This window comes from Octodon degus, unplaced genomic scaffold, assembly GCF_000260255.1.
Source record: "Octodon degus isolate 3935 unplaced genomic scaffold, OctDeg1.0 scaffold00137, whole genome shotgun sequence".
Taxonomy (NCBI): domain Eukaryota; kingdom Metazoa; phylum Chordata; class Mammalia; order Rodentia; family Octodontidae; genus Octodon; species Octodon degus.
In genome coordinates, this window is record NW_004524713.1 from 7,635,972 (window position 1) to 7,647,643 (window position 11,672).

At 36.8% G+C, this 11,672-nt stretch overlaps 1 protein-coding gene and 1 pseudogene across 1 annotated transcript in view; one reads left to right on the plus strand and one right to left on the minus strand.

The window, feature by feature from the left end:
• Nucleotides 1-9,993, plus strand: part of LOC101580951 (olfactory receptor 50-like) — a gene marked incomplete at its 5' end in the record, with an annotated part of 45,626 nt that extends 35,633 nt beyond the window's left edge. Inside the window, one exon of the mRNA XM_004641523.2 lies at nt 9,052-9,993. Coding sequence (XP_004641580.2) covers nt 9,052-9,993 — 942 coding nt within the window. The remainder of the gene's footprint in view (nt 1-9,051) is intronic.
• Nucleotides 2,632-6,556, minus strand: LOC105743579 (annotated as a pseudogene).
• Nucleotides 9,994-11,672: the final 1,679 nt, after the last annotated feature.

The window sequence follows — 11,672 nt, forward strand, 5'->3', positions numbered from 1 at the left end:
CACTCTTGTATGCTAGGTCTGGACAGAGTCTGGAGGGGTCTAGCAGATGCAGGCAAGAGAAGAATCTCTCCCACACACTCTCAGGCCCTGTTCTTGGGCTGGTCTGGAGGAGTCTCCAGAGTGCAGCAGAAGTTCTCACTCACAAGGTGAGCTTGGGCTGGCTCTGGAGGGGTGGTCAAGTCCTGAGTGCACAGTGAAATTTCTCATTCATGTGGTGGGCCTGGGTTGGTCCAGAGGGATCCAGAAGGCAAAGGGGAGCATAGAAGCTCTCCCACGCCCTTTCAGGGCCTGGGCTTGGGAGTGTCTAGCATTGTCCTGAGAGAGAAGTGGAAGTTCTCACTCACAAGGTGGATTTGGGCTGGCTCTTGTGGGGTGGATGTGTCCCAAGAGCGTCAAAAAGTCTCACTCATGTGGCAGGCCTCGGCTTGTTCTGGAGCGGTCCAGTGGGTACAAGGGAGCACTGAAGCTCTCCCTCACACTCGCAGGGCCTGAGCTTGGGCGGGTCATGGCCATACTTCTAAAATTGTTGTACAGATTTAAAGCAATCCTTATGAAAATACCACCAACATATCCCTGAGATCTAGAGAAAACATTCTTAAAATTTATTTGGAATCCTAAAAGACCCAGAACAGCATAGGCAATATCATACAACAAAGGCAAGGCAGAGGGCATTCCAGTCCCTGACCTGAAAGTATAATACAAAACTACCATGATAAAACCTGCATGGTCCTGGAAAAAAGATAGATCTGAGGATCAATGGAACAGATCAGAAGGTACAGATGTAACTAGAAACACACTGAGCCATCTTATCTTTGACAAATGAGCCAAATATGTTCAATGGAAAAAAGATAGCCTCTTTAACAAAAGGTGCTGGAAAAACTGGCTCTCCAAATGTAGAAAACTTAAACTAGATCTGGGTCTATCCTTGTACGCTATACTAAATTCAAAATGGATTAAAGATACAAACATTAAAATAGAAACACGAAATCTCCTGGAAGAAAATATAAGTGAAAATCTTGAAGACATAGTGGTAGGCAGTGAAAAATCAAATTACCCCAGAAATACTTGAAGGAATCAATAACTGGGACCTCCTCTTATTGGGAAATTTCTACCTTCAAATAAAAAAAAATCACCAACATAGTGAAAAGACAACCAACAAATTTGGGGGAAAAATCGTAGCCAATAATCACTCAGAAAAGGGCCTCTTTTCTAGAAAATATAAAGAACTGAAAAAAAATTAGGGCCCCAAAATATAAAGACCCAATCAAAAAATGGGCACCTGAGATGAATACAAACTTCTTAGAGAAATAAATACAAGAGGAAAATAAGTACCTGAAAAAATGCTCCACATCACTGGCCATTCGAGAAATGCAAATTAAAATATTGAGATGCCACCTCACTCCATAAAGAATGGCTATCATAAAGAAATCAACCAATAACAAATGTCAGAGAGGCTATGAGGGAAAAAAAACCCTTTTCCACTGCTGGTGGGAATGTAGACTGGTGCAACCATATATGGACATCAGTGTGGAGACTCCTCAAAAAACTAGGACTTGAAGTCACATTTAATCCATCTATTCCACTTTTGGGAATTTTCCCAAAAGAACTGAAAACATTGTATCAGGAGGATATATGTGCACCCATGTTTATAGCAGTACAATTTGACATAGCCACATCTTGGAAACAACAAAAATGTCCATCACTGAAGGAACAAATGAAAAAGATGTGGTATTTTTATACAATGGGGTATTACTCAGCTATAAAAAGAGACAAACTCGAAGCCTTCATAGGTAACTGGATGGAACTAGAGACTATATCCATAAGTGCCATAAATCAGACCCACATGTGTAAATATTGTATTGTTTCTCTAGTGTAAGAACCCGAAAGATCTTTGTCAGTGTCAGCCATCTGGACAAATCACGGCAATTGCTTGAACAATTTGCTCTCTGTGAAAGCCTGAGAGAATTTTTTCCCTCTAGGTTATTCTCCTTAGGCACATTATACATTGTTGATCACTTTCTTCTGTGGCTCCATAATCTCCTTGATCAGAAAATTTGGAACACCTCTGAGTTACAGGATGTTACAGCACAAGTTTTCTTATGTCCAGAGACCTCACTCACCTTCAAGTGTTAGGGCCAGTGGCTCCATGGTAAATCCTGAGGAGATTTGACTGACCTTGTCAGATACAAAAGTTATATTTTTAATTATATAGGTCTTGTTTTAACTTGGTCTTAACCATCCAGCAGAAAAGTATAGCCATGAGATATAATAAGTAATGACATATTAATATTCTAAGCTGTAAAATGCTTAAGTCAACAACTGAAAATTGCCAGTTCTGCTGATAATCCACTACTATTATGGACTATTGGACTATATTGGGTTATTTTTCTGAATTCAAGTACCTACAATCTTTAGACTGGTTCATGTCCTTTAAATACATCTTTTAAATGGTCCTTTTTAAAGACTTCTCTAAATAAAGCTTCTCTACCTGCAGTGGAACACTCATCTCTGACAAAACAAAATGAGAAAGGGTCATATGTTAGGAGCCACAAAGCTCCCAACTTCGTGGTGGCTCTCTTCTGCAAAACTGAGAAATGCCATCTGAGCTGTTTGAGCAGAAGGCATTAGCATTTAATCTTCCAACCTGACAGACCTAGATGCATTCTTGTCAATGTAGAAAACTCTGTTGGCAGTAACAGAGAAGCCAAGTCTGGCACCCTGGTTGTACTTCTAGCTCATGGGCCCGTCGTAGTCCTGCTGCAACTTCTGCTTCAGGGTGTTGGCTGCCACCTTGCTGAGGGCCACATTGTGCCTTGCAGCCATGCAGGGAGAGTGGCTGACCAAAGGGTACAGATTATTAAAGCCACCCATAAGTTTGAGAAATTTTCAGTTTCTGTTCCTTGTTTTCAAAATCCGCAGTATCTCACTGGCCAAAGTGGGTTCCTTTCCACTTCCTGGGTTCAGAGGCTTTTGTCTTGCCTGACTCCCAGTCAGTCTTTTCTTGCAAGGACTTTCACATAACCACATCTATGTGTGCCTCGTCCATGTTGCCCTTTTTCTCCATCACCACTTTCAGGTCTTCCTTCCAAGAGTCTACTGTTATCGTGTTCTCTTTCATCTTTTCCTTCCTTTGTTGAGCCAGCTCAACAACTAGTTTTTCTGCCTTTTTCTTAGCCTTTGTTTTCTTCTTCACACCAGCTTTAGGGTGATCTCCTAGTGGGATGTACTTTAGAACCTTAATTCTGACTGTTTTTTTTTTTTCTTTCTTTTCTAAGGTTGGTCTCCATGGACCTGGAGAGATCAGAGTAGGCTGGGAGGGTATCTTCCTCCTCGTGGACTTTCTCTTCTTCACTTTCCTGATGTGTTCTCTGAAGCTGCCCTGTTTTTGTTTCAACCCCAAAGTTGCCTGCTTTTCAGCCCTCTTCTCCATCATCCATCCATATGTAGCATCTCCTGCTTCACAGACCCAAGGGTCCTGATGGAACAGGCTGTGGTATCCTGATCTTTTCTTTCCTTCTTGTGTTTTTTGGGCTTCTTGCCAACTCTGGTTGCCTCCTCACCCAGACTGGGGTCAGAGGAGATATTTACCTCTGAGCCCTCTAATGTGGCCAAAGGCAAGTTCTTCTTCTTTTTCTCCCCACTGAAGGACTCTGAGTGGTCAAAGGCCTGTTTCCTGGGGAATAAGAAGGTCTTACATCTTTTAGAAAAGATGGATCATAGAATAAATGGACATGGAAGCAAAAAATTGCTTTTGTCCATGTTATTTTATAAATATCTACCAAGAACAGAGTTTTAATTGAAATTTCTTTCCTTTGTTATCAGTGTGAAGACCATATCTTTTTGTTGAGTCTTTTCATGGCTTTACTATCAGTATAATACTGGCTTTATAAAATTGCTTGAAAGTATTCATTTCTTTTGTATATGAAATAATCAAGAAGCATTGGTGCTAGTTCTTATTTAAAATTCTTATAAAATTCAGAAGTTAATCCATTTGTTCCTCAACTTTTATTTGTTGGAAGACTATTATTACTTCAATTCCATTACTTATTATTAAACTGTTTGTATTTTTATATCCTCTGTATTCAAGTTTTGTAGGTGATATGTATCTATAAACTTATTGATTACTTTTTTATTTTCTAATTATTGAAAAGTAAGTTCTCCAAATAGTTTATAGTAACTTCAGTGGTATCTGTTGTGATATTAACTTTTTACCTCTAATTGCATTGATTTGAGTCTTCACTCACTTTTGGTTAATTAGGCTAAGAGTTCATTAATTTTTTTCTTCCTAATCAAAGTACCGACTCTGTGGCATTGTTCATTTGTACTGTTCTTTAAGTCTCCATTTCATTAAGTGCTACTCTGATATTTCTTTTTCCTTCTATTCATTTTGGGTTTATTTTATCCTTATTTTGCCAAGATCTTGAGACACATCATTATTATTTGACATGTTTCTTTTCAAAAACATACTCAATGCTGTAAATTTATCTCTTAGAATTGCTTTCACTGTATATCATGAATTCTAATATGCTGAGTTTCCATCATCATTTAATTCTAGCAACTTTTAACTTCACAACCAATTTCTTCAGTAATCTAAAGACCATACAAAAATGTATTATTCAATCTCCATGTGTTTGTGTAGCTTCTGTGGTTTCTTGTCTTTTGTTTCTAATTTCATTCTGTTGTGATCTAATACAAGGCATGAGATGATTTCATTTTTTCATAGGAAAAGTTTCTCATACCCTAAAATATTGTGTATTTTGGAGGAAATTCTGTGAGCTGCTGAAAAGAAGGTATATACTACTCATCTTTGATTAAACAGTCTGTAGATGTCTGTTAAATATATTGTGCATAAATTCATTCTCTCTTGCCAGTGTCTATTATACCCTTCAGATTCCATTTTTCTCTTTCAGGTTCTCATATGAAGTAGACAATACGATGTTTGCACATGCAGGTCTGATTTATTTTACTTAAAAGTATGTTATCTAGTTGCATCCACTTACTGATGAAACACTCAAATTTATCCTGTGTTATATCTGAATAATACTCCATTGTGTAAAAGTGCCATGTCTTCGTTATCTATTCTTCTGTTCATGGGCATCTGGGTTGTTTTCAGGATTTAGTTATAACAAATTGTGCTTCTATAAAGATTGCCTATTCTTCCATTTCTGAGTCTGTATATGTGATTGCATTTTATTTATTTATTTTTCATTAACCCACTACTATTATGGACTACTGGGCTATATTGGATTATTTTGCTGAATTCACACACCTACAATATTTAAATGGAAATGGAATACCCATTTCTGCTTGCATTTTATTAATAAATTATAATATATTACAAAGGGAGGTTTCCAATCAGACCAAGTGATGGAACAAATGTGAAAGTATCTGAAGAAATGATACTGGTACCTGAGGAATTTATGATGTAATTTGTTGATTTAAACAGATACTTTTGAATATTTTTCAATCAAATAAGAAATTTTGTTGTGTTTTCAAGACATGGTATTGCTATGTATTTCAACAACAACTTACACTCTCTATGTAGTCCAGGCTGACATTGCACTCACAGTGATTCTTCTGGCTCAGCCTTCACCATGCTGAGATTACAGGAATGCACCTCCATGTCTTACTTAATAATCTTGGAGCAGTAGATTTTAATTTTATCTGTATACATGTGGGAAAGAAGGTGGTACAATATTTTTTGATGGGTAAGGGAAATTTTGTTAGTCTTTGACTTCTTTTAATGACATTGAAATGTTTCTTGAAGTCTAAATATCTTACAGAGGGCTAGCAAGATAGCTCAGTGGACTAAGTGCCTGATTCGGCAAGCGCAGGGACCAAGGTTGATCCTCTGCACCACACACTGCACAGCCCCACCCTTGAGCATGCTGAGTTGGCCAGTGAGACCAGGAGTGGTGGTGCACACCTGTAATCCCAGTGCTGTGGAGGCTGAAAACAAGAGGATCACTATGAGTCTGAGCTGCGTAGTGAGACCCTGTACCAAATACATAAAATATATATATATCTTACAGGTTTCCTCATTCAAATAGTAATTCTAACTACTGATTTTTAAATATATAAGACCCCAAATGACAGAATTTATACATATTAGCATAGCTTCACTTGAGTAATGAATACATGGTATTCATTTTTTACTAAATATTGAAGGGAAACTGGCAATCTATGGAATGTATTTGGGGTACATTTTGTAAATAGTTGCAAGGAAAGTCTGTAGAGGATGTTTATTTTATTGTACTATGAGAATATTGCACCAATAAAAGGCTAAAATGAAAGCTTTTGGACAAGAGAGAGATTAATATCAACTATATTCCCTTCCCCTGGATACACTGATGATAATAATGCATACATTTTCCCACCCTTTTAGTAAGAGAATGAAGGTATTGGAGTATACCTGTTGCTTTTGAAATACAACGGGATTTGGAATGGCTGGGATTATCAAGTCAATAATCACTTAAGTTTTTACCAACCCTGAGCCACAAGGTAAACTGAGAAGATAGAGCTTTGTTATTCACCAAGATCCCAATGGCTGCCCCATGGTTATCACTATTCCTCCAGAGATAAATTCTCCAATGGATTCTTGAACAAGTAATTCTACACCTAAGGGAGCCAGGCAAAGAAACCAAATACTGTATGTTTTCTTTCTAATTTGGAGGTGGGGATGGGAGGTTACTCCTTAAGTCCTTTCCATGGTTCATAAAATTAGAATTCACAATTTCTAAGGACCCATGAACTAATGTACTGCGAAGTATCTTTTGGGTTTGATTCTCAACTGATAACTCTTCTGCAAGTGACAAAGAAATTCTAAGCCCATGAAACTCTACTTGTTTCTCTGTAGCTTTTTCTTCTAGAGAACATTGGGAATCTTCCCCTGCTTTGTTTCTGGAGGTATCTGTGCTCATTGCTTATGTGGACTTACCAGAATAGGAGCAGAATTAACATTCAGTAGTGTCATTGACTATGGATGTGGGTATGATGTGTGCTACTGATCCCTAATATGATCCCATCTCATAGCACAGTCTCAAAGAAAACTCTGTGTAGAATAATTCACCTTGAGCTGAGTAGCTAAATTTTGGGATAACAAGGCAAAGCAATTTTCTTTTTAGAATAATCTATCTGAAACCAATTTTATATCTAATTTCAACAAAAATACTATAAAGACCTATTTCCTTTTGTGTATCTTTAATTCTGGTTATTGTTGCTTTCTTTCAAATTCTATATCAAATTTCTGTACTTCTATTTATGTTCTCACAATCTAGCTTTAAGCTGGTACTTTTTTTAACCTAAAATACATTAGCCTTTTATTCAGATGCCTGAGTATTCACTTAATTTTCTGTAATTTCTACCTAGAAAACAAGAAGCTGTGTAAAAATTTTAGTCACCGCTATACTTAAAAACTTTTTTTCAATGTACTATTGCTCTAGAATAGAATTGGGAATTTTTGTTATAGCCCAAAATTCCTTGTAATTATCTGGCTTTTTAATGATTCTCTCCAAATAGTCCTAAAATGTCCATAGTCTTGAGTTTTCTCTGTTCCTCAAATGCCATAGTCTCAAGTGTGCAAATACTTCACTAGGACGACCATATTTAAGTTCTTTATGTGACAGGTTCTTCATTTAGGTTTATCTTAAATAAGACATACAAATGTGCTTCCTTTTCACCTTAGCCTCTTATAATTGGAATATCAAAACTGTGAAATAGTTTCCCTCACATTGAATTTCTAGGAATTTACTATAAACTAATGTGAAAGACAGCATGTGAATTGTTATTTATTATAATCTTGCTGGAAACAGTAAAATATTTTTAAAAAGCAAATGTCCACCAACCAGCAAATTATCATTGTCATTATGATAAACTGATGGATACTGATGTGAAAATGAAAAGTACTACCATGTGGATAACCTGTCACATGAAAAAACAAGGCACTAGCAGAATACTTAACATAGTGGGATGAAAAATGTAGGATTATAAGATAATATCAATCAAGTTGAGAGAATTGAAACACTATAAAATTCATTTATCCTCAAAATGAATGGCAAATCAAACAGAAAGGTATCTTCTTAGCTCCTAAATGCAAAGATATCCAGCTTGAACAAGTCTATATACAGATAGTGAATTCCACTTTTTGAAGATAAATCATAGTGTTCTCTTTCTCTATCCTTTTGTATTGTTCATGTGGATATTTCTAAGAACAACTGACTTGAAGAAGTGGATAAATAATTACCAAAGTAATGTGAATGTTAGAATATCTACTAGAAAAATGTAGGTTAAGTGTCTTTATCAGAAGACTTAGCATAAGAACCATAAAAAGAGGAAAGTATTACTTATTGGTGCTAGTAAGACTGCAAATTCTGTATGGGACTTGAAAAGTTGAGTGTATGCAGTGTATGCATACACTTAATAGTCCATGAAAAATCCTATTGAAAAAATGATGAAACACTAAAAAAATTGAATGGAAAAGAACATTCTTAAAGGAAAACCCAATGGCTCACCTACAAGGTATAGACATACATGTTTTAAGTTATGATGAGTACTCTTGTTCTCAAAGCACTTCATTGACCTACTGCAAATATATTCTCCAAGCCTCCACATCCTAATATCTTACAGACTCAGAGAAACCCATTGTATTCTTTTAATTTGCTTCCATCATTGGTTGTAAAGTGCTAGCAAAAGCCTGCTTCAGAGGAAAGGTGGGAGGTTAATAAACCATTTTAGATCATTTACTGGTTTTCCATTAACTGATGCTGACCTTTCTTTTATCAAATTTCCTAATCTGAGATTTCTGTCACAGATTCTCAGATTCTTAGTTAAAACTGAATGTGAACTAAATGTCACTCAAAAATTTTATGTTTCTTCAAAGAATGTTGAGTGAAGTTTCAGGTAGGCAAAAGTCTTTTGTCTGGATTGTCACTAGCATATTTTGTGGCAAAAAAGCTTGAGATATGCATATCAAAATTTGCAAAACTGATTAACTCCAATCTTTTTATTATACAATACTCACAATAGCCTCCCATTTTTCAGGATAACAGGAAGAGCATGAGAAGAGATAATCAAAGCAATGTGTCTGAATTCATCCTCCTGGGACTCCCTATTAGGAAGGAAGAGCAAGTCATGTACTATGCCCTGTTCCTGGTTATGTACCTGACCACGGTGCTGGGGAACCTGCTTATCATCCTGCTCATTAGGCTGGACTCCCACCTTCATACACCTATGTACTTCTTCCTCAGTCACTTGGCGCTCACTGACATCTCTTTCTCATCAGTCACAGCCCCAAAGATGCTCATGAATATGCTGACGCATAGTCAATCCATTTCATATGCTGGGTGCATTTCACAGGAGTTCTTTTTCTTATTATTTGGTGGCCTTGACAGCTTCCTTCTCACCGCAATGGCCTATGACAGGTATGTGGCCATCTGTCATCCCCTGCACTACAACATTATCATGAGCCATGTCCTCTGTTTTCTGCTAGTAATTCTGTCCTGGATCTTATCTTCTGCTAGTGCTTTTGTGCACACTCTCCTTCTAGCTCATCTCTCTTTCTATGGAGACAACACACTCTACCACTTCTACTGCGAACTCTCTGCTTTACTTAGGCTGTCCAGCTCAGACACCACTATCAATGACTTGGCTATTCTCATTGTAGGATCAATGGTTATTACTCTGCCATTCGTATGCATTCTGGTATCTTACGGCCACATTGGGGCCACCATCCTCAGAGTTCCATCCATTAGGGGAATCTGCAAAGCTTTGTCCACATGTGGTTCTCATCTCTCTGTAGTTACTTTGTACTATGGAGCAATTATGGGTCTCTATTTTGTCCCTTCATCTGATGACACTGATGACACAAATATCATTGTGGCTGCTGTGTACAGTCTGGTCACACCCATGCTAAATCCCTTTATCTACAGTCTGAGGAATGGGGATATGAAAAGAGCTCTGAGAAATCTCCTTAACAGAGGAAATTTTTTGGTGTAATGGACACCATATGTCCTATTATCTAGATATGAGATCCTCCCAAAGTCAAAGATATGTTCTTTGTACTCTGAATTGTTTCTGAATGAATCTTGATGAGGATATCTTTTCATACCTATGTTTCAGATTTGACATAGTTTTTCTATTTGTCTTGCTGATTATTGGAGGCTTGGACAAAGTCTTTACAAACACACCTTTGTTTTATTTCTGATGAAAAAGTTGTAATTTTTATGTAGCCATAACTTCTAATCTTTAAAATTTTTATTTTTTATTTTTTGGCTGAACAGGGATTGAACTCAGGCCCTTGCACTTGCCAGGCAAACACTTATTCTACTGAGCTATCTCTCCAGCCTCTCTTATTTTTTTAATTAGGTAATGTACCACCTTTTGTAGCAAAGATTTTTTTAATTGCTCAACATAAAATTTTTCTGCTGTAACATTTATGATTTTATATTTGTGTTTCATTTTACACTATATTTGGAATTTATTTTTGTTAGTAATTTTAATAAGAAATACAGTTTTACTTTCATTTCTGTTCTTTTTGTGTGTGTGTTTTAAATTTTCAATTTTCAATTTTTACGTTTGGGGACAGGGACTCTCTTTGTAGTGCAGGCAAACACTACTTGAATTTGCATCAGTCCTTCAGTGTCAGGCTCCCGAGTGCTGGGATTGCATATATGGCATATTTCAAATATTTTTATACATTTGTTTTAAATAAAAATAAAAATTATAGATATTTATAATATACCATGTGATCTTTTTATGCATTTGTACATTGTGTAATGTCAAATGAGGGGAACTATGTTCATTTTTATGTATTTGGGGCAGGGTCTCACTATGCAGCTTGAACTCATAGTGATCCTCCTGTCTCAGCCTCCTCAGGATTGGGATTACAGGTGTGCACTACCATTCCCAGTCTCAGTGGCCAGCTCAGAGTGCCTGGGCAGGGGGATCAGGGCTGGTACAGCATGTGATGCCTGGGATCAAACCCTGGTCTCTGAACTTGCCTAAGTAGGCACTTAGTCCACTGAGCTATGTCGCTGGCCTCATGTTCATGTTTTTAAATATTTATCATTTCTCTATGGAAAAAACATCCAAAAGCTTTTATCTTCACTTTTTGAAGTATATGATATGTTATTAGTCCTATTCAGCCTACTGTACATTAGAACTTCAGATCTTAATTCTCCAGTTTAACTCTTTAGTACCAGTTGACCACCCCTTTCCTGTCTTTCCTTTCTCTCATTTCTCTTAATTAGGTTGCACTTTCCTAATTATTGTCCTATTTTATTTTTAGTTTTATCCTTAAAATGACAGAAACTAGGCACATAACAAACATAGCTCTCATGATTATAGCAGTGCAATTTGTCATTGATAAATCTTGGAAACAGCCCAAATGCCCATCAACTGAGGAATAGATAGAAAAGATGAGGTTATTTTTATACAATAAAGTATTACTCAACTATGAAGAAAGATAAACTCAAGGATTTTAAAGGTAAATGGATGCAACTAGAGACCATATTTATAAGTGAAATAAATCGACCCACATGTGTGAGCTTCATATTGTCTCCCTGGTGTAAGAACCTGAAAGAGCAAATAAAATCTGAAAGGTACAATAGATACTGTGAAAGGGAAAAAGCTATTCAAAGGGAAGGAACAACTCAGACAAGGAAAATGAAAGAAGA